We start from the raw sequence: 24,690 nt of genomic DNA on the forward strand, positions 1-24,690 counted from the left end.
GTAAACGTGAACATTGTGGCCACAAAGAGTTGAAAGCCCATATTTAACCATTATCGATACTGGACTATATTATCGGACTTGTACCGATAACCTGATATATGGTATCGGACACATACCCTACTTTTCAATTAAAAGAGGACTTTTATTTTCAATCTGTTGCGCGCTAAATAATATCTTCGTAGACCACTTATGTGTATTCAAAATAAACGTCGGTTAAAGCGACAAATCGCAAAAAGGTTAAAGTTATTGCTTCTTCTTTCCTTTCTTCTTGGTTCCAGAATATGCTCGGGAAGACGACCGTTTTGAACTTTCGTTGGCCGCTTGCGCCTTTTGCTCCGCTACGGGCTGCGAATCAAATTGCAACGTTTTATTCCAGTACATAATCCAAGAAACCAATCATTAATACTAATCATATGGACGGCTTCAATCGGATGCCCAACAAATTAAATGGCGACGTTTTATTTTAGTACACGATTCAAGAGCAGCGTTTAATTTAATAGATTAGTGTTTTTAACCTTTTACGCGGCGACTCTAATACTAAGCGAAGGTATAAAAGAGAAGTTTTGGTGAACCAAATTACCATATTTAGGCCAACAGCACATAAAACAATAGAAAAAGCAAGTTCGGGTTTGATTCCATGTGTTAATGTTGCATACGCAATTTTTTGAAGATTTTGACAAATAAAGCTAACCATGTGACTACTTCAGTCGGCGACCTAACCAAATTAAAACGGCGACAACTTTTGGTCGCCACCAATTAGTTAAGAAGCACTGCTATAGAGCAAGGCTGTCTCACTTACGGCCAGCAGGCGTCACGTGGAACACAAAGTTATTTAAAGTCCCGCCCCGTTTGTAAGCATTAAACATCGTGAAAAACTTGTATTTTTGTTTTGGAAAATTTGTCCATTACAAGTGCACCGCTTATTAGGTCCATTTATTATTTTAAACTTGGTCAACTCAGCATTAAATTTATAATCAACACGAAGCTGTATTAATGCGTATGTGTAACTTCCGACAGTTCATTAAATATATACGTAAATTTTTATAATGAAACAGGGTTTAAATAAATTTAAATTAAAATGTTAAGGGTTAACGTTTTTGTACAACTAAAAACTCACTTGTGTTCCGCTATGTCTTAAAATATCAGCCAGTTAACAAACAAGGATTCGCCAACGTTCGCCATTTTGTTTTCGTTGCCAGTCTTTTGTGACTGAACAAAGGGGCTAAGGCTAGCAGCTGGTAGGTATTACAAAGCAAAGCAGTCTGTAGACATATTGAATGAACATATCTATGGAAGTGGTTCTTAACCATTGGGGAATTACCCGACGGGGAAGTTCAACACACTATTAGGAAATTCTGCCGTTCAACGCTACGTTTGAGTTGTACATTATAACGTTTATTTGAATGCAATTATTTGGCATTTTTGGCATTTTTAGCAATTCAATCATTTAAATATTATGGATCATGTAGTTTTTAAAAAGTTCTTTTTTATATAATTTATTATGTGTTTTTAACGACACTTGAAAGTTAAGAATTACACCACTGGTATAGTATTTTGCAGACCTGCTTAGTTTTTGAAAGCTTTGCACAATATCAAATATATACATTATATCTGTATGGTAACCGTAATAAAATATGTAATTACTTGGGCTGCGCCGGTGCACAATGGAAAACAAATACTTTATAAAAATGGAGCAGTGTTGTTTTGGACAGACTCTAAATTAGGGTACATTCATAAACCAAACGTATTGGCGAAAAGGTATATTCAAGTGTCTGCAATAACTCTCCACACAAACTACAATATAAGAGCTGTTACTATAATGTAAATCTGCCTTATGGTTATTGATGCACAAGTATTTGTATTAGGTAAGAAATTGATTCATCGGCTCACCCCTGGTGGCTTTGCAGTCTCTTCTGTTTTCGGGTTTTCGTCCTCGCTGATATTGTTGGACAGTTGCGAAATCTACAACAGTACAAGAAATATTTTGGCAAGGGGAAAATTGCAAGACTGCAACGAAAAAAATTAAGCTAACAAAAGATATCCAGAAGTGGAAGTAGGGTAATTTTCTTACCGCAACTTGACCCCTAAAAAACGCGATAGAGTTTAAAACGTCTTTAACAAATAGAACTTGACCTTAAATAATGTCCAAGACTGTATTTACGTTTATCTGCCGACAACAGTTATATCGCTATTTAAATGTGGCCTACCTTCTATTGTCTACAGTGGCCTATCAAAGGAAACCATAGATTTTCTTTTTAAAGGTATGTAAAATCAAGTTTGTGTAACCATGTACAAGTAAAGATAGCAGCCATGTACAATTCGTTACTGGTCAGTTAGCAACGGTTGTAAACTTTGCATTTTACATGTAGTTCTACAAATAGTGTGTGGTTTATAGAGTTATTTGAACATGCATATGGCGCTACACGGACAAAAATGAGTTCAGAGATCTGGTTTACATAAAGCTTTTAGTTACCGTTTTCTCGAGCGCTCTTATCTTCTCGTTGGAGCGATCCAATCCTACCTCCAACTCAAAGACTTTCTGCTCGGCTTCCTGTGCCCGCTTTTCGGTTATACTGTGAACAAGACATGGATGGCATGACAGCACTTGGAAAATGGTACATTAAGGACGCATGACATGAAACGGACGACTTGACGGCAAATGGAAGGCATGACAAAACATGGACCCCAAACTGGTGATGTGCCATGTGGCAAGTGCTAAGCCATGACAGGCATCTAAGTTATGACACACCATCTAACAGACGACACAAAAGCTAACTGCTTATGGTTTGTATGGTTAATCGCCGAACAAATAGTTGACGATATAACTAATAGAAACCTTTCAGTAACATGATAAAATTCCACTTAACATTGCGTTTCAGCCTTGTCCCTTCCTACACAACCTTTTAAATGCGATATGTGACATACGTTATACAAAATAAAGTAGATAAGTAAAAAAAAGAGACTGCTGGGGGGGACACCGAAAACCACTCACAGAATACTTGTGGCTGAAAATCAATCCACCGCGTGTTACATTTACAGTAATTTATATTTTTACGAGCAGTAAAACAAATGGTTTGGTCAGACGTGGGACTCAGGACTTGACAAAATCGGTTTATTTGGCTTAAATCGTAATCCTGACTCGAAAATCGAGAGTAAGAGTACCCGAAAGTCAGAGATTCGCTTGCGCAGTATCAAGTTCAAAACCGATAAGCCCGCAACCTGAAAGCAGTAAAGGTGGAACAACATAATGTGGAAAATATCGTATAACTAAGTATTGTGAGTTATATGATACCCATGAGTGGATTGCTGTACATCTGCATTATTAAGTTACGAAGATGGATAGTGGCCGGAGACACGAGAGCGTCAGCAACTTTGACTGGAGACTCGAGCCTTATTTGTCTCTAACATTTTAGGCGGAGTTGGACTTTTTTAAGCGACTCCATAGCTGTATTCCAGGGTACCTAACCAAGACCTTGGAAAACTGCAGTTTTACTGGTCACCGATGTTACTTAGTAGGGGTTTATTCCCACCACTGCCATACCGTCTGCACCCAAACCAACTGGATGTATAATTGTAAGTTCGCAGTTAACCGTAGTTGTTTATTACATTTTAAATGTTTGTTTTATCCGTGGCTAAAGGCTAGATTATTTCTACTTACAGCAGTCGTCTCTGAAACATTGTCCGGACAACGTGAACTGTATGAATAGCTAATAGTCTTACCGTCTCATGTTAAGCATGCCTAAATTATTAACAATTCTACTTTATATATTGTTGTTTTACAGATCTCATTGTGTGCTCCCCTTCCCCGATTCACCACACCTACATCATTACCTGGATAGTTTACAAACAACTTGATTTATATGAATCCAGTTAATGTTTAGCTTATAGCCTTATCGTCTTATGCAAAGCATGGTTGAATTATAGAAAATTATTAGATATTGTTTTCCTATAGGCTTTGTTTTCGAATTGACCAGACTTACAGTGCTTGATTCTGAAATATCGTCCATACAACGTGAATTGTATAAATGGAGGTAGTGTTTTTAGCCTATAGTATAATCGTCTTATGAAATGAATGTTTAAATTATAGATAATTATGGTTTAGATATTTGTCTATAGGTTTTATTCCAAGTAAACCTACAGTAGTTGTCCCTGTATGCTATCCATGTTAGCGATGGCGTCAAAGGCGGACTTGGTTAGGGATGAACTAGGGGGCGACAGCTCGATCCCAGACGTGGGGCTAACCGGGATGGGTTGCTGGGGCAGAATGGGGGCCTCCTGGACGTTGTCATCACCCCCTATGACCTCCATGCGAGTGGGCAGCTGAATACTCTCTGAAAAAGGGGGTTGGAATTTTTAAAGTCACTAAACAGTCTAGTGCACTGGTCTCCAACATGTGGGTTGTGACCCTAAGTGAGGACGCCTAAACTTTTATGGGGCCGCGCTTACTAACGAATTTCTGCAGTTTTAGTGGTTTCATTGCGCTCTTCGTTTAAATGAGTGCAATCAGTATATTAAAAATGGTAAAACATTTTTGAAAAATCGTATTTTTCATGCGCGTGTCCAGGGTTTGTTTTAAGGTTTGGTTTGGGTGACCGCTGAGTAGCTTTAAGAGTCCGCAAGTGTTTCATTTAAATACAAAAAATAACCATATTTCCTTAAACGAATTATTTATTATTTTTCGGGAAACCGCTGGAGAAATTTAGGGGACCGTTTACCGTAATACCTTGAAAAAAACACTGTGCGTGTCTTATTTTGGTAGACATGGGTAGCCACAGTTCTCTACTGTGTATATTTTAAGCATAATAATCAATCATTCCTGTTTTTTTTAGTTTAAGCATTACTTATCAGAAAACAAACCGGGGTCGTAAAATGATAATTTCATTTTACTTAAATTGGGGTCGGTTAATAAAACGGCTGGAGACCACTGTTAGTGCATTAAACGAAGAAAAAACGAATCAAATGCAAAAAAAAAATTAAAGTGTAATGCGATTTTTTTTTGTGTTGTGGAAAATTAATTAAACAGCAGTTTAAAGCCTTAAAGTTCAACAAACAAACAGTCCAAAACATATTTTTACTGGACATTGAAAAAATGCAATGCGAAACTATTTCTGCACTGAAAAATAATTAAAAAGGCAAATTCTTGTTTTGTTTGGTGAAATATTTCTGTGGTGCCATATTTGGGTTTGGACGAGTTCGATCAATTACTAGATACTAGTATGACGATTTTTATTGCACGGCCTTGGGGACTAATTGCATAAACTGCAACTCCGTGTTAAACGTAGTATATTTAATTTTATTTTATATCTAAACTATGAAGGTTTGAAAAAATGTTGAACCGAAAAGTCAGAAAAAGTGTGACATACATGTCGAATACATTATAATATGGAAATATTTTTAATAATTTAGAAATATCACAAAACTTTCCAGGCAATAATTCGACCAATTCGATTAATCGTTGCTAGGCCAGACAAACTTAAATTTACTACTTTCATGAGTATATAAACTAAATATAGTATACTAGTTATATAAATATAGCTGATGCATATATACACGACACAGGATTAGTTAATTTATTTCCACTGTAGTCACCCTGCTCAAATAGCAAAAAAATATTTTTCTTAGTGCTGGACACGTAGCATTATGGCTATCATTTTTTTATAGAAACACAAATTAAAAAAAAATTTCTATCACCTTTCGCTTTTAATTCTGTCTGGTCTTTTTCTTCAATGGGTTCTTTCGACGTTTCTGAAGCAGGGGACTGAAAAAAATATGTAGGGTATTACTCGGGCAAAATAAAATTATACCTATAGAGGTGCTTCTATTTGATACTGTATTGTATAGGAAGGTTGTGTGCGATCTTTATGGCGTATTTCCCCCTTGAGTCTCACCGGAGTGCAACTTGAATTACCCGCGTTCGAATACGCCGTTGTGTGTTACGAGGTACGCCCAACCAGTAAATACTACAATCCCTGTCAAGGGCTATCAAGATGAATTGGGGTTACCAACGCACTGCTTTATATCCTAGGTGTTTAGATTAACCTCGAAACACCACTAGCCATTGGAATCGTTTGATAACTGAACAGATTATGTGTTCCATAAACAAATGAAGAATTATTGAAACTATAACTGAATATAGACAGCAACAAAATGTGAACCAAGTTAGCCCCCCGAAGTATATTGATCCTGGTTTGATCAGTACTTAACTAGCCAATGCAGTTGAACAATGTAAATGGACTTTGTAAGGAGAACAACACTCCATTTATATTTTTTGTATCAGCTTGATGATGTACTTCAACTTCTTAAACAGCGGTTAACTTACAAATAGTCGGAACACTCCAACAAAACAACAACCTTTAATATCACACACCTTAGCTTCGTCTTTCTTAGCTGGCTTTTCGGAAACTACTATTGTTTCTTTCTTCATTGCTGGAGTCTCGACTCTCTGCATTTTAAAACATAAAAAGTTTAGATACTCGTGTGTAAGGTATAGGTGGCAGCCGCTAGCTTGGACATATAAAGTTGGTCTCCATATAGATATATTATAGACGGAACCAAAAACGACATTTGTTAGGCAGGCTATACTGTAAAGGTTGGTTTACACTAGGCGAGTTTTGCGTCTTGCGTTAAACGCTATAGTCATCGCTATCGTCATACTTTGTTTGACTTGAACACTCTTAAAACGGTGCTTGACAATTAAACCGATATATAGGGTTTCGGGTGTTGGTTGTGCAATTTGACCTCAAGTCCAGACGATGGTCTTTAGAACAAAAGTGGGTTTCGTCGAAAGCGGACCTCCATTACACAAGAGGGCCTTTACAAAATAACAGAACCAACATCAAATAATCAAACTTTGTTGATAGCCGAATTAGTTTTATTCTAAATCTGAAAATCAGGTGTCACCCATTAACGAAAAGTTCTATCACAATTTTGGCAAGCTTTCCTACAAACGTACTTCATCAGGTCAAAGTAAAGACTTGCGAAAGCTTGTCAAGATTTTATTACAATTTTTCGTTTTAATGTGCCACATGATTCTCCACTAAATAAGGAGGCCACCACAGCAAGAGAGGTCTCACTTAAGCTGGAGAACATAGTTAAGAGGGAGCTAAGACGAACAAAGAGAAGAAACAAACTTCAACGACTTTACAAAGCTTAAAATATCTACATATTTTGAATTTTGCTTAAATACATCAGGAATATGTTCGCCGAAAATTCAACTCAACTTATAGGCAGGCTTCATGCCGAAAAATCATTCACTCAATTTGATGAAAATTCTGTTTAAAAAGCTCGAAGATTATAAGGAAGAAACAAACCTCATCAACTTGCCTCCGCTCCTTGGAGGCAGATCCTCCGTCCCGCTGCTCTTCCCCAGTCTTCGGGTCATCCCCAGTCTTCAGGTCATCCCCAGTCTTCGGGTCATCCCCAGTCTTCGGGTCATCCCCAGTCTTCGGGTCATCCCGGACCGCCAGGATGTTGCCGATCTCGGGGGAGAGGAGCACGACCGGCTCCGGGAGAACCGAGTTTAGGAGGAACTGGCAAGTGTGTATCCACTCCTTCGCCTCGCGCTGTAGAGGGAGGTTGGTTATGACGTCATAATCGAAAAGGGGGTGAACGAAGTGTTATTACTCATAGAAGTTAAAGCAGAGGTTCTTGAAATGTTTACGCGCGATTCTTGGTTCGTGTTTGTTACGTCACACATGAGATGATCGTATCCGATATTATCCGATATTATATATTTGAAAACATTGGCTTTGCACGTTTAAGCTTTTATAAGCTGGTCTGACAATATTAATAACGTCACTTGGTATCAGGTCGGCGATATTTTGGTCCAAACTATATCGGGTTTCGGTATAGGTTGGTCGACTTCCTGATTATCACACATGGACAATGATTGCGGTAGATTTTAAATCTGCATAAGTCAGCAAACACTAAACATTTTCAAGTGTTTGCAAACTTCGTACAGTTAGATTTGAAGCCAATAAAAAAAAATTGTGAGCGACTCACGCAACAACTTAATAGAAGAAGTTTACTTTAGGGAGTTGCTATTTTTTTAAGTGTTGTATTCTGCCTACAGCTAGATTTAACTCTAGAAAAGTTTAAGCTTGAAATCTTTCCGAAATTTCGCCTAATATACCCACAAAATCATTTGAAAATCTCGCTCATAAATTTACACAAAAATGTTGTCAAATTTCGGGTAAAGATTTTTACAAATCTTGTTACTAAAATTCGACAAAAATGTTTATAAAATTCTCTCAAAAATTACCGCAGGAACCTTTATACAAGTATTTACCTTGACTCTGAGAAAATCCCTGTATTCGTGATCCGCGTCATCCTCTCTCTGGTCCTTTTTCTCTTGCCAGGAACTTTCCACAATGGCAGATGAACACCTGGGGAAGAGAAGGTGTCCTGTCACATGGGATTGTTTGTGTCAGAGGTCGTGTAATATTGTTTTCCTTACTTACTGACTAAATCAAGGAGTGGCTACGACAAGAATGCTCATATCACGAAATATATTTGCCTGCAAATAACTCTTATGATGTCTGATATCATCGGGGGTCATTTTTCCGACCTCTAACACCACGAGTGAATTATATTATCGCTAAAGTCGAATTTGTTTAAATAAATCGAATTGTTGTCAATTGGTGGTTCATGTGATCACAGGTGCCACGAGTATGTGTGACCTGCTGTTGAAGAAGATGGTATGATCGCCGATAACATGAGAATAGATTTATATCACAGTTGATGTCACGAGGTAGTGAGGTTATTGCCAATATCACAATCTTCTTAAGATTACTGATGGTTAATACTATCGCTAATATCACGAGCTTGCGTAACCTCCTGACACACGTAGCTTGTTAAGTGACGCATATTATGATCGCCAATATCACGAGCGACCGAGCGTGTATGAATTTCTGGCACCCGTAGCTTGTGAAGTTGCTCATACGATCGCCATTATCATGAGTGTGTTGAATTGCGCGGATTTCATAAAAAGTGATTCACATGACCGCTAATATCACGAGCTTGTACAACTTACTGGCAAAGGTAGCTCGTGAAGTGGCTCATATGATCACTGATATCAACAGCTTGTTGTTCCAGTTCTTCCACTGTACATGAAGCTGACATGCTGGCCTCGTTGGGAGTCGAGCCGGTGATTGAATGGTGGTTTGGAGCAAGATGCAAAAGGACTTGAACCATCCACAGAACCATCTTCGTATGAATGCTGTTCACCTGGAAAACAGTATAGGGTGTTTAATTGACTTTTGGGCATTTCAGTGATTTCAACTTTATCTTGATTTTAAATAAGTTATGTACATAGTTGCTTATTGTTGTGCATATAATATATTAATGAGATTGGCAGCAGACTAGCTAAAAAAACACACACTAGGCCTATTCAGTGCTGTCCTACGTTTATAAAACACATTTAAGAACATTTCATTACTTTTCCGAATACAATATAGGATTCAAAAAGGCCTAAAATTGGATCGACTGACGTATTTTCTTTCAATTCGAAAATAATCAGTGTAAATGCCATGGTCAACACAATATCAAATAGTTTAAAAATTCGTTTACCTACAGCACTTTTTAAATATATAACTTGAGCTGCACAAAAAAGGGGAATTCAAAGTTTCAAAACAATATATATATAGGATTATAGGGTGTTTCAAAATGTTTTATAATACATCAACTGAAAGACAATCATACATATAATAAGGACCTAAAAGAGTGTTTGGCAACACTGCTATTATCCTTGAGAAAGGATTGGTCCACAAACGTTGGCCAAAATGCCGTTGTCGGTTGTAAAGTTACAGTATTTATCAAAGCAATATGAAAGCACACATTGGTACCTGCGCTCCAATTTTTCCATTCTCAGCTTCAATCTGGTCCAAGCTTCTCTTCATCCAGTTCTGGACTTGCTTCATCGTATCTTCGACCTCGATTCTGGAAACAAGAGTTGAAAGCTGATTTAACCTTGGTGTAGATTTTGAGCAAAAACTACAAGCGTTCGATCGGATTCGTAACTAAACCTAATTGCGTTCGATCACCGAATGACTTCGTTTATTATGGAAATGTCCGAGGTTTCACACATATGAATTTCACTATATTTTACTGATTTATTTTTTTGTTGCATTTAAAAAAAAAAAACAATGATTTTGAATGCAAAGACCGAGCGGAATGAATATTGACAGGCATTTTGTTTCCGCAATTAGGTGTAGTTACGAATCTGAATCACGCCGTCTTAAAAATGTGTGGGCGCACAGTATGAGATCCTATGAATAAGCAATGTCGATAAAATTGAAATTTGCAAAATTAATGTTTTTGGTGTTGTCAAGCCAAGATTTGCCTTTGTCCTTGAGAACGTATCATTAAACATCAAATTACAACTCTATAAAAAAAATTCCATTTTCAAAGATGTAATGCAGAGCTGGTGGTGAACCATGACTGAAAATGCATGATAAATTTGGTATCAGACAAGTACCTATACTACAACTTGAACTTGGCATTAGGTATCAGCTCTGATTCCATATAACTGGAAAGCCCTAATTACCAAAATATTAAATCTAGCGGTTCAAGTTTTTTTTAGATATATTAACTTTAAATTATAGATGACGTCACAACATTACGTCATAAGGTGTCATTCTAAAGAAATAAGATTAAAAACACCACAATGTTGTTGTTTTTTCAAATGTTTACGTTGGAGAGGTGTTGCTTTCAAAATAGAGCTACACATCATAAAGATGTTACCGATTCGCGCTAAGCGAAAAACGCCTTTATATCGTTTATATGACATTACAAAAGCCTTTTTTTAGCGCGTTTGATAAAATAATATCTAATACGCATAACAGAAACAAAATTCCGATATTACTGTTAAAATAAACAAAAACAAAGTTGGGGGCTCGGCCAGCTCCGCCCCTGCCACAGATTTAGGGGAAGTCCCACCTTTTGTGCGGCATGTGATTCTGTCGATCCTCATCACGCTGCTGCGAACCCACACACTGGAGGGCGTCCTCCACCACCCCTTTGTACTCACCCAGCTTGTCGTACAGGTGCAGCCACTCGGTGTCGCTAAACGCTGCGCGGAAACAAATAAAATGACGTCAGACGAAAGGTTTTTAAACGAGCAGTCTTTATATGGTGCCACCACATTACCCTGATACGCTCGATGTATTCCTTCTATACTCGCTATAAGTAAAGACATTGTAATGCTTTGTACTAATGGAGGTAAGTTGTGCCCCAAATCATTGTTTCCCAACATTTTTTAGGGAAATTAACCCAGTGTTTGTGATACCAAGTGGTGATGGTCTGAAACGCCATTGCGGTAAAGTAATTTTTGCAGGTACACAAAACCGGTAAAAAAAGACTTTGTGACGTCAACGCTGAACATTTTTCAGCGTTTCGGCAAGAAAATTGTGTTGCGGAAGCCTGTGGGTCGTGATCCTAAAAATCCATTCGCCCATTGCAGTAGAATCATTCTGAGCATGGTTGCTACAAAATCTGTATAAACTACAGAACCAAAACTAGTACATGGCCGATTTAAATTTTAACTTATTCATGCTGTTAGCTTATACTTATTCGCGGACAAAATTCCAGTGAATAGGATTGGGTCGCTGTCTGACTTGGTTAATCGCCGACTTCGGTAGTTCACATATGTTTAGGTTTATTGAAATTGGTTCAGGATTTCTGGGCAGGATTTCTCAAAAACCTAAGAAAACTATCAAAACGAAAACAAGGCCGATTTTTATTGAATTTGAAAACTTATTCATGCTGTTGACTTATGTTTTGATCGCTTACAAAAAGTTCGGTGAAAAAATTGGATTACGGTTTGATTTAAATGGGTCGCCTACTACGGTAGTTCACTTGGTTAGATCTATTACGATTGGTTTAGAGTAGGGATTAAATATAGGTCATTAAAAACTGTCATAAGTCACAAAGTGCCGATAAACGTTGGTCATTGGTTGGCCATCCTTGTCTTAAGGTGTCACCTACATAGTAGAATTAAACATAAGAACCAAGTTTATTTCACGAAAAATAAAATACGCTTAAGCGAAAACAAGTTACTTACTTTCCGACCCGTGGACCATCATAATAAGCTTGTTCACCCAGTTACCCAGGTTATTTTGCAAAGAGATCATTCCACGGGCTACGCCTGAATAAGTAACGAAACAACCACGATTAATAACATTAAAAATAGACTTAGCTCCACCAGGCAACATATCAATAAATATAAATCGCTCTTCTGGTGTAAACGAAGTATAAACCGACGTTTCGGCAGCAGATACCAGCTGACCTCATCAGGGTTAATAATTAAAACGAGAGTGCGTTAGCCATCTTATATACTGAGAAGTAAAAAAATTGTAAAAACGTAGATTAAAATTAATAATTCTAGACGTCGCTGAAGTATGCGACAAACATTTTGTCGAGTTTAAAGTTAAAATATACCTTATAATAAATCAGATATAACTTAATAAAAATACCTTTAATAAAATACTTTATTTTCATTAAATAATTTATTTTGAGCAAAGCGATCTGCAAGCAGCGAATGAATTAATTGGCAATCCTTTTATCATTCGAAAATAAATAACGCATTTAAATTCCGAAACCGATATGTAAAGTTAAATTTTCATATCTTTCCCACTCACCGTTTTCACCGGTTGTCCTTATATCCAATTGTTTCAATAAGTCGCGCAAGGTCTCGTTTAGATTCATCATTGTTTCAGCTAACGGAAAATTTTCGCCGTTCACCCTGATATATAAACGCACACAGCGATCAGTTGAGTGTTGAAAATTGTTGTAAGGACCCGCACGTTAGGTTGGAACTTATAGTTAATATTACAAAGTGGTAGAGTTGTACAAGAATCATATGCTAAGCAATGCTTTGTATCTTTTAGGAACACTCGGTGAATGCGCCATCGTGTAAAAAAGGAAAAATACAAATGCTGAAAAATGCAGTTCCCTGTAAACTTCAGGGATTTTAACTCAGGCTGCAAGTTGTTTAGTTAAACTGCACTCAAGAAGACATATGGTTTGTAGTACAAGGAAACACAGCACGGCATTTTGTTTCATAAAGCATTATAACGCAAGTACAGCAATGGGTGTCACAACGTTTTATTATGACTTCTAAAAGCATCCATCACGGGCAACTTACTGACTTTGACGGAGTTAACTTAATAGGCAACTTACTTGTGCCTTCTGTACACTTCGAGAGCTAGCTCGGTCCACTGGCTGCTTTCCCGTGACATGCTTTGCAGTTGTTCTTGGTTGGAAAGGAGCATGTCGCCGCCAAAGCGCTCTGAGTCCGCTCCGAGAAGCTGGTAGCAAAGAGATTTTGACTTGAAACTCGCAAAACCGAAAATTACTGCGTTAGTGCAACTTCTCAATAAGTCGGCCCAAAGCTATTTCAGGTGGACAGCTCACATTTTAATAGGTTGCTTTATTATTGCTTAGCCAAATGGGGAAGAATACTTCCATACAAATGGGTAAGAATACTATCTATACTTCGAAAAAATGAAAACTGGGTAAGAATACTATTTTTACACCAAATTCTGTGTACTCTAATGACGTAATTTATCGACTTCAAATTTATAGCGTAACCTTTTGCACGTGATATTGTTCAAAATTTTATAAAATGATTGGCAAGTATAAAATAACTAACATTTTTACAGCTCGGTTTACTGTACTTACCAATTAAAAACGAAAGTTCGATTCCAAATACTGTATTGTTAACAACCTAACCACGGACGCAATTGAGTTAATACTAGGAAATTAAACTCGACTAGATCAAGCAATACAAACAGCTAAACTGCTGGCATGTACTACTCGCGTTCGAATTGTAGCATCCCATAAAAACACAGGCTTCAATTAAATTCGCCACCATACTTGTCCTTTGTTTTAAATGCGCTCACCTCTTCCCAAATCTTTACTTCATCGTAGAGTTTCTTAATGTTTTCCTGGGGAGGGCCCTTTACTGACCTTACGTCACTCATGCTGGCCGCGAGAGTTTCTGGGGACAAAAAAAAGTTGACACTTCAAAAACAGGAGTCAACAAACTTTTGTCAGAAAGGGCCAAATATCTGTAAGGGCAGACCATAGCGGGCCGGATAACTGTTAGGATTGACGATGGCGGGCCGGATATAATTTTTTTTGTCGAACTTTATTAACTTAATTATAGTTATACGAAGGAAATATAAATACCTATGCCATAAAAACTTTAGGATGAAAAAATTTGTTCACATTATAATGTAATTAAAATGTATTTTTTCGATAACATTTTAACTGCACTTCATGTTCATTAAGGCAATATGCAGTAGACCGGATTAAAAGAGCTGTCGGGCCGGATCTGGAGCGTGGCCATAGATTGGCGACCCTTGCTTTAAAACCAAGATAACGACGCATAAAATTGTCTAGGACTCTAGAATGACCACAACGTCTGGCAAAAAATGCACAAAGAAGCCTTAAACATATACTTTGACTTATGAAGATAAAAAGTGTTTGTTTTTTTAATACAAGGGCGTTTTGCTTCTTATGGGACATGCGTAGTTGAAAAAATAAAAAAATAGCTCAACTCAAATTTTATTGTTTTTTAGACTTTTTTTTTTTTAGCACAGGTCGCCAAATTAAAAAGTTAATTTTTTTTTATAATTTACTTTTTTTTAAAAGCCAGAAATTTTTTTATACTTTACTTTTATTTTAAAGCAAGAAAGAGATTGTTATAGGATTTGTTTATTTAGCGCTAAAATGGTAATATTATGACAAAAACTACCGAAGAAGCACAAAGTGAATCCAAAGAAAGTTACCTTCGAAAATCTTGGTCCATTTCTCCAATCCAGTTTGGACCGTTTCCAGCGTCTCTGTCGTCTTGCTGTCTGCTGTCTCTAACTTCTGGTTAAAACTGCGCAAAAATAGAACAATCTCGATTCAAAGTTTGTAATTTTATATTTGGTGTAATTAAAAGTCGTTTCACTTTCTAAAGTGGGAACTTTTTGTTATTGAAGTTGCGTAAAAAAGTACATCACGTGCTTGGGAGGTAGGTCTAGACCCGTAAATGGTAAACAATATGAGTTTTAAAAACGAAGGGCGATACAATGCGTCAAAATACACATAATATCGACTGAAAGGATATTTCTCTTAATTTTGTTTTTTTAAGTTAATAAAGATAAGTGCTCGGAAGGTAAAATCTGGACTGCGCGACATTGCTCCGTCCTTGGGCAGAGCCGGACATTCAACATATATATTAGATACACATTGATCGAGATGGTTCAAGTGTTTGAAAAGTAAGATCTAGACTCTAAAAGATGGAACATATATTTTGGTACACTATGCACGATCTGTAATGTAGCATGATAATGCATTGCAAAACCAAAAAGGTCGAGTAGATCGACATCATCTTGATTATTAAGACGTTTCGATACGAGCTTGTATCATCATCAGTGAATGTGACGGAAAATCTGAGTTTCAGCCTGATAACAATGGCCTCCCACCTTTTTATAAATGATGCTTAGATTGCTTCTCAGTCACATTAACCGAAGATGATACAAGCTCGTATCGAAACGCCTCAAACAAGATAATGTCGATCTGCTCGATCTTTTTGGCTTTGCAATTCATTATCATGAAACATTCATGTTTCTTTATTATTTTAGAGCAAGGCAGTCGCCGGCAACTCACTGGAACATGAGGTTCCTCCACTGGCTCACGTGCTTTTGCATTGTTGCAAGGTTCTCGCTGTCACGGTCGCTCAGCAGAACTGCGAAATGGTTGGCCAGCTTCGACCAGGCTTTCTCGCTGACGTGAAGACGCTTGGCCGTGTTCAGTGTGTTCGCCGACATTATCTGGAAATCGCCAAGAGGCCGTTTGGTAAACGCGGTTCAAAACTGGCTAAAAACGTTTAAAAAACTTGGAGCCAGGGGTTAGTTTAGCAATTATGGATTTATTTTGAGTCCCATTAGCGTTCCGTAAGTTTCTGTTTTGTAGCATTAAGATCATTTATCGCTGAAGGTTTGTAAAGTGACTGTCCATTTTTCTTTCAGACATGAAAATAACAATCATTTTTCCTGAACGTTCTGTTTACATATAATAAAATATAAAATAAAAAAGTCCCACTTAAACCATGCACGTTGGCCGAATTCGGGCGATTTTGAAATAATGTTATGCTATGTGTTGTGTACGTAAACTCCAAACTGAACAGGCTTAAATTAAAATCCATTCACTTCCACCAGCTTGCTGATTTTAATAATATTTGAACGTCTTCTAACATAATTTTTTCTCCAAGAAATAACAGTTATAGTGCGAACCGTTTTATCGCAGCTTTGCTATTCAACAGCTAAGAAGAAATTTAAAATGCATCAAAAGCGCCATCTAAGAGTTTTTCTAAAAAACGTGTCGCCAAATCGTAACGCGTGTCGCCGCTGATCAACCTTAAGCGACAAGCTGTACGCGGCGCTGCTCCAAAGGTCCTTTTCTTCAGTGAGAAGCTTCACGCTTTCTTCCAAACGTTTCCGCTGCATTTCGTAAAGGTCGTGGTACTCGTCCACTAAGTTGGCGTTCGTTTGCGATTCCTGCCAAAAAACGTTAACTCGGGTCAGTCTAGGCGTAACTGTTTATTCCGATACTGATTTATTTAATACACCGAAAGCCATCCCCGAATCACTAAATCTCTCGATCAATGATGCAAGCACGGCAGGCTAGAAAACAACTGGCCTGCAGTGAGGTTCGAACTCACGAACTCCGGTCATACCGGGAACGTCGCTCTACCAACTGAGCTATGCAGGCTCAGAAGGGAACGAGTCGAGAAACAACCATACGCCAATGCTTGCTGCATTCTGTTAGTACAAGCAACTTCACATTGAAGGGAATCTACAGTCCAGTATCGTTATTCAATAAAACGGCTTAATTGAATACTGATTGATTTAACTAATATTTTCGACAAAAAGGAGGAATCGATACTTTTTTGCAAAACTGAGACCCGATCTTTTTTGCAAAATGTAGGGATACTGATGCCACAGTTTGAAGTTGTATAGGATACATTTTACTTGGTATTTTTATCCGATTTTTGGATCCGATATTAAGTAAAAAATACAGCCGCCCGATCCGATACCATTGTTTATTAATTTAAACTGCTTAACAAAATAGGTATTACATAAATAGCACGAGTAAAGTTAACTTACCTTACGGCTACACTTATTATTACAATCCAATAAAAAAGTTTTGTTTAGCTGGATAACGTTTCGTTAGCAATTTTAACCAAAATACTAAATATGTCAATGGCTGCATTTTTACGCCAAATATGATCCGAAAAATCAATTTAGGCGACAAAACCTCCCCATTTTAAATTTAGAAACAAGTGATGAGTTTAATCTTAAATGGCAGCTATTGCTTGGCCAGATGACGTGGAACTTATTTATTGGTTGATATATAGACCCCAAAGGTCACTAATCAGCTGAGAAACAGTTAGGCATTTTTTCTCGCAGCAGAGGGTCAATTTTGCTACCGTACCTTTAGCGCTTTGGCAAGTTCTCCTTCCGCCACGGCCGCCTCGTTGGTCACGTGTTCGTCGTGTTCTCGAACGTTCTGCAGCTCTCTGCAAGTTACAAGGGTATACGTAACAATCGATTACAAGGGTACGTAATAATGGGGTGTACACTTAAGGCATCCGAACCGGTGATAACAGGTTTCTGCCTATTGTTTTTGCTTCGCTTACGAGTGTATGAACAAATAAACCTCAAAATTAAAAAAAACTGGGGTATATTGTAGAGTTCCGTGCCTGTTCAACGTTTAACACAACAGAAAAGCCCTTTTAATTTTTAAATCTATCTATTTTAGGTATATAAATGTACTTAGCACCAACAGAAAGTGATGATGCCAAAATATATACTCCTTTCAGCCAACGTCTGGTCCTGTGTTTTACTCAAGTTTTAAAACTTTAAGTTTTATTTGTTTTAATACACACTCGTCAGCGGGTCAGTAATCGACAAGCAAAAACCATTCGGATCCCATATTTATACACATGAGCTTTATTTAAAAACATGAGCGTTTAAATATCAAAGCGGATCAATGTTGCTTTTCAAACTGATGTGTTGAGAAATTAGTTTTTTAACTAACCTGATGTTACGAAATGTGTGATTTTTCACAATGTGTTTTCCACAAAGGTCGTGAGAAAGTAAATGCTTTTTCACAAAGCAGACCCACATATATTTTTTTCACAAAGCAGACCCACGTGATATTTTTCACACTCACGTGTTAAGGAATGAGATGGAAGACTTAAATCTGAGAAGTTCTTCAGTAAGTCTTCGATCGAGTGAGCGTTGAGCCATTACTTCGGCGTGAAGGCTCTTTACTTGGCGTGGAACCTGCAAAAACAAGCAATATATGGAGTATATACTTGGCAGTAAACAGTCTAGCTGTCGGTTTCAAAGACTGAAGGTCGAGGTTAGATGTACAAAGTAATACGCTAGCATTAGTATTCATTTACCGATACTTGGGTGGCATCGGTGCCGATCCAATAGCAATTAATTTGAGCAGTCATTTATGATTTTTTCGATTCAACGTTTTCCTTTTTGAAGCAAATCACGACTGTAAAGTTTAACAGCCCTAGTTCGGGAAACTTTTCGAAAACCACTTAGGAGGTCATATCATGTGCCACACCAGGATGTTAAGCTTTCGAGCCTATATTAATTGCTAGTAGCTTTTCAGCTATGATTTGTGGCCAAAATTTGTTTAATTCGAAGCACATTGTTTTGCAAAATAGTAAATTAACAGTCTAAAACAGATTAGCTTTTTTGTTACCAATACCACTGCGATTACCGATAATACCACTGGAAATCTACGGTATATCTCCGATAATATAATTTTGGACATTTCTACATCAACAGATGCCTGAAGAAACAGGTAACAGAATTAATTTTGGAGCATAATGGTTGGAGGTTGTAGTAAGACGTAATAAGAATATCAAAGCCCATACAGAAGTAGGTATCATTTTGAACGTTTCGAATAACTCTTTATTCATTTTCAACATAGAGAGAAGTCACAGATGGTAAGTGTGTTTAATTTGGTTATCACGGCGAAACGTAAATAGTCACGGAAATATATAACAAAAACTAAAAATTGGTCGGAAAACTGTAAACTTTGCGAAGCCCCGGTCCAGGCAAATTTGTGAAAAAAACTTACTCTGTTAAGGAGGTCTGCGTACTTCTGTCTAATCCTTGAAAGCAACTGGCCCCTCTCAATGCATTCAATGCTCACTTGGCGAATTACCTGAACGAATAATGTTAACAATGTGAATTGAAGTGTAATTATTGTACAACCCAGTTTAATAAAAAAACAATTAACATAACTATTAACATACCAAAACTTGTAGTAGGGGAAGGTTGCCCTAGATGGGACGTTGCCTGAGTCGGGACTTGGCGATTACTTCGACGTGCCATTAGGTAGCGCCAATTCTTAAATATTTTTTGAAGCAGAAAATAGGGGTGTTTTTTTCCTAGTTTCATTGTTTTTATATCTGAGTTATTTCGTATTTGTTGAAGTTGTATAAAGTTCATTTTTTACTAATATATGGGTAATTTACCAGGCTTACTTATACAGGTAAGTTTTTCATATTATCTTGTACCTATAAACAGCCAGTATATCTTCTGTATATGGTGATGTGGGGTGCTTAAGGTGCGTAAGATGGGACAGGCCGTTCCCAATGAGGAACTAGTTGTTGCAACCTACTTTTGCGTTATTGTGACAAAAAATGGACTTAAAAAGCTGACATTTTGTTATAGTTCAAAAGTTTTCAACTAACAAATTTTAATATAGTCAGTTTTTAATTTTTGATGTATGACGTAAAATATTTTACACGGTTTCCCTATCCATAAAATATGTTAAGAAATGCACCTGGTTAGAATGGATCACCGCATCAACATGTTTGTAAGAAATATTGCAAATGCGGGTACAACTTCACTAAACAAAACCATACCTATTCGAATTAAAACAAAATTATTGTTTAAAAGTTCACTGCGAGCAAACAGACAAGATTTGGCCTAGGTCGTGTGAGTAGAGAGCTATCAACACAGGCAGAATATTTGTATGATGTATTCAATGTAAAAATATAGACACAACAAAACTAAAGTTCCAAGACAGTCACTCTTTGCCACGCACTTGTCCTGTTAATTTACATATATTAATTTTCGCTTACCACAGCAAATTCGTTGTACGATTCTGTGATATTGTTCTAACCATGTTAGTTTTAAACTTATGTAAGTGTAGCAGGTGGAGTTAAAGTTGTTTTTAATGCTTGTGGTACAAATTGATCAATTTAAAACAGTGGATTATTCCTGTCCCATCTTGCGAACCACACTGTCCCATCATATGAAACTCTGGTTTCTAAAGACTGGACACAACAACGTTTTTTCTAAGGCGATTTTATAAAAAAGTTAGAACGCTAGAGGCAAAGTTATAACTGTTTTTTAAGCGTTAAAGGCAGAGGTATCAAGTAGGCATGATATTATTCAAAATTATTGTTTTGACTGAGAACTATAATCATTTGAAAAAAAACGTGTCCGATCATGGGCAACCTTCCCCTAGTTCAAAATCAATAACAAAGTAGTGGACAATATTACAAATACCATTAATCTGTCGCTTAATTGGAGAAGGTGTGTTTAGTAACACATTACAAACAATATATAGTTTAATTAATACTTCACTTACTGAAATTTTATTTAAATATATTTGTGGCACATTTTAGTTCTCAAATTATAAAGATCGTAAATTAATTCATTTTCAATGAATAATGCACTGATAGAACCTAACAGGTACCTTCAGTCATATTAAACAAAAAGCATTTTTGACCTCAGAAAATACAAGATCGTAGACGTTTTGTTCTTTCTTGATAAGACTCAACAGATTGTGAATCTGCGAGGGGCCTTTAATTTCTGTGTCTTCATCATCGACGCCACTTTTTTCCAATAAGGCATCCATTGTACGAAGCAGTTGGACGACCTAGTCAATAAATAACAATTGTCAATTTAATTGAAACCATTTTAACTTTAGACTAGTCCAGCTGCGCTACTAAATTGTTTATTGGCATTCTTTTATTGTATTACATTTTATAACATAATTAAAAAACGGGGGGTTAACGGGGGTTTAAAACAGTTAAAACGGGGGTTTAATACATTAGGCAGTTTTATAATAAGAAAAAAACTAAATATAAGCTCTTGATTTTTAAGTTAGTTCATGTCTATCAGAATAATGCAATCTAATTTTATCACAAAAAGTACTTTTCGGTGTAAGTGTATATAGTTAAAGTCTTAACATTGAAAAAACAATTTTTTTAGCAGATTGTGTTTTTAGAAATAAATATAAAACTAAACCTCAAATCGTTTTGTGGGTTGCAAAGATGGAAACAGCCTTAAAATCTGATCGTGGTCTGTGATTTTAGTGGTCAGGCTTTCATCAACATATTCCAGACCGAGAACAGCTTTCGATTTTATGATGTGATACTCCTCAGGTATAATAGAGTCAGGCACGGCCAGCTGAGAACCACTTGCTAGTACCTATGAAAATATAGGAGAGAATATGTTAAAGGTTTTTTAATATCCCGTTATTTCATAATTTAACTGTTAGCAGAAAAAATATTTTATGTTTTTATACAGATGTGGTTTTAACTGCGGTGTCGGACTTGGGACGCGTGTAAGACTATGTAAGACTGAGTCCCGAGTTCGACATTCACCTGTGCAGAACTAAATTTAAAAACTGACAAAGCGCAAACTGTAAATCTCGTCAGTCCTGGTCCAACATTACAAAATTAATGTTTCTTTAAAAACAGCAGGCCTTACAGTATCAAGTTATATGGAAAATATCTGAAACAACAATTTCATTTAGAAAAAATATGTGCATCAGTTTTAAAGCCTTACAAAAAAAAAACCTACAAAAAATATTTTGTGGAAGAACTTAATGGTATTATACTAACCAAGATGCTTCTAGTAATTTATTTAAACACTTACCCCAAAAAACGATTCCAACAATATAGCAATTTTTACAAAAAATGTTTAGAAAAGAATATATAAACCACGAAAATATTGGCATTTTTAATAAATGTTTACCATCAACAATCATGCTACAATTACCAAACGGAAGCTTTATAAAAAGTTCAGAGTGTGAAATTTACTTTTCCAGTATATTGAGCTGCTTCAAGTCTCACGGCACTTTTATCCATTTTGCTCGGCTGTGGCGGCGTTGGTTTCTGGTGTGTTGTGACATCATAGAGGAACGATATGTCCCTGGTGCCAACTCCTTTACCAAGCGATCTGGGATTATCAGTCAGGTGCCGGAATTGCGTTCTTCTGCCCTTGTGGTGCCATACATTGGCTGGAGGGCCTCTCTTAAGGGCCTAAACAGTTTCAACAACACACATTCAAATAATAGTGAAAACAAAATTTTCTGCTGACCTCTTTCATAAAATCTGCTTTACTTAATTACATTATTTCCTAGATGGTGAATTCAATTTTTTAACATTAAAACACACATTTTAGGATATTTTCTAAAAAAATTTCACAATGAAATTCCATTTCTACAGTCTGCTTTGCTTAATACTGTGTACCCGAAAGGTAACTTAAGCTAAATTTTAAACAGAAGAACAAACAGATTCTTAAAAAAAGGTAGATTCATCTTTTTAAACAATAAAACACAGCCATCACAGCCATATATCAGATATATAACTTGAAAGTAATCTGTGTTGGATAAATAGTTTAACGTGTATATTGTAAGGATTGTCATTTTTTTTGTTTTCTATTAGTTTCATAATAAATACCATTCTAAGTTTTTCTGGAGTTCTTGTTTTTTTTATAGGAGCAAGCTGTTCGTTGTTTTCCATGCTGGCTGTCACATCTGATTGTGTTAACGCAAACAGCAGTTCTTCTGGTATCATCTCATCTTGAATATTGTGGTCCACCGTTTTACCTAAAGAGATTAATATGCTGGTCTATACATAAAACAACATGTTTGGAAAATAAATAATTTTAGCAACAGTACAAAAACAACAGCAGTAAGATAATGAAACTAAATTGAGATAATCACAGTGTTCCTAGTCATACCCAGTATTGTAAAAAAGTCCAAGTCAAGCCTTTATTATGATAGCAAGTCAACTATATTGACATAAAAATAAACATTAGGCTGATAAAATTGACAAAATTGTCCAATTAAGAGCTATGACTAAACTAAAAATAATAAAAACTTAATATACCGTACACCAAGTTAATTGTTTTACATGCACAAATTGAGATAAATAACCCAATTGTTTTCTAAAATATTATGACCACCTGTGTTAAAAAATATTAGCAAATTCTTTGACAAATGATTCAAGTCCAAGTCAAGTCATTTGTCCAAATGACTTAAAGTAACTTCTATGTCATTACAACACAGATCTTATCCACCAATTTTTTTTTTGTTTCCACCCAGTCTGGATGCATTGCACTTTTTATTGGATTCTTGGGTGTGCGTTAAGCCTTAAATTTTCAGGTGGGCAAGCATGGTTTTATGCAAACCTGAGGGGTTTTAAGTTTACAACATACCGGTAAATACTCATCAGGTTGGAAAGTTAGGCTTGTGCTCTGTAGCCGCACATTTTTGCGGATAATGGCGAGAGTTCATCCCAAAAAATCAGTTAAACGAACAAAATATCACCACAGTTTACTAGTTTAGTTTTTAATGCGAAACAAATTTTTCGAAATAATTTTTTTCTATGTATGCGCAAATTTTAACAAGAACTTAACTTCCAATCTGAAATACAATTAACTAAATCGGTTGTGCACCTGTCACATAATGTAGTTACAGAAACACTAAAACTGTCAAAAACTACCTGAAATTATGTTATGGCTTGAATCGAAGCAAAAAATATCTTACCCTTGTCTTGTGATGGTACAACTGATAAGCTGGCTTCGTTAGGCGGAGTGTCGTCATTTTGTACAACTGTGCTTAGATGCTCATCTACTGTATGCTGGGCAGTTTGGAGACTCATGATTTTCAGTGCAAACCACACCAAGCACAATAAATTAATGTTTTCTCTGACTTGATTAGAAGTCTATCCTAAACCTTCACCATAATTTCTGAAAACAAAATTCTTTAGTTGACAATACATTACATATGCCGAATATGCTAGACCTACGTTTACAAGTCGATATCATACAACACCAACCATTAAACAAAATTTTAAGCAAGAGGCTATTTATCTGGACAATAAACTAGTTTAAATATATATATTGAAGAATAGGTGTACACATACCGAGCAAGCCTGACAAATAAACACTTCCTGATGATATTACCCGGCGAAAAAGTAATTTAGATAGATTACGGAATATATATTGCCATTGGAAATAACGCACGTTGAACATCACACAAAGTTTTAATCTGTATTCTGTTTCAGCAAGCTTGAGAAAGATAAGTTGAGTTGGGATACGCAAAGTTAATTGTACCTTGGGCGCTGGTCTAGAATCCTACCACAACGAAACACCACTTGGGTTAGGGTGCGGGTTAGCGTTTGGGTGAGGGTGGGTCAAGTATTATTATTAAACTAAGAATATATTAATACTTGACCCACCCACACCCAAACGCTAACCCGTACCCTAACTCAAATTTTGTGCGTTGATTTTAGAACTGTGGTAGGATTCTAGACCAGCGCCGTACCTTGATTTCGAATCTTAAACTGACATAAACAAAATATTA

General features: G+C 36.6%; 1 protein-coding gene and 1 non-coding gene across 2 annotated transcripts; both read right to left on the reverse strand.

Annotated features, from left to right (window-relative positions):
* Positions 1-179: 179 nt before the first annotated feature.
* LOC146146984 (axonemal dynein light chain domain-containing protein 1-like) lies at positions 180-24,066 on the reverse strand. The gene is made up of 26 exons (XM_083387325.1): positions 23,872-24,066; positions 22,781-22,929; positions 22,139-22,360; positions 21,342-21,524; positions 20,821-20,970; positions 19,156-19,242; positions 18,226-18,338; positions 17,485-17,569; positions 16,407-16,547; positions 15,658-15,821; positions 14,790-14,884; positions 13,899-13,996; positions 13,177-13,304; positions 12,636-12,739; positions 12,059-12,142; positions 10,936-11,068; positions 9,843-9,936; positions 9,032-9,225; positions 8,288-8,384; positions 7,311-7,562; positions 6,368-6,442; positions 5,692-5,758; positions 4,139-4,331; positions 2,474-2,573; positions 1,891-1,962; positions 180-345 (listed from the first exon to the last, which is right to left on the reverse strand). The coding sequence occupies exons 1-26, from the start codon at positions 23,984-23,986 to the stop codon at positions 244-246; spliced, it is 3,297 nt and encodes a 1,098-aa protein (XP_083243451.1). The 5' UTR covers positions 23,987-24,066; the 3' UTR covers positions 180-243.
* Positions 16,687-16,761, reverse strand: Trnat-ggu (transfer RNA threonine (anticodon GGU)). Its single transcript has one exon. It is a non-coding gene; the product is annotated as a tRNA-Thr (tRNA).
* Positions 24,067-24,690: the final 624 nt, after the last annotated feature.

The sequence above is a fragment of the Ascidiella aspersa genome, chromosome 4 (genome assembly GCF_963924565.1).
Source record: "Ascidiella aspersa chromosome 4, kaAscAspe10.2, whole genome shotgun sequence".
In the NCBI taxonomy this organism is placed as follows: domain Eukaryota; kingdom Metazoa; phylum Chordata; class Ascidiacea; order Phlebobranchia; family Ascidiidae; genus Ascidiella; species Ascidiella aspersa.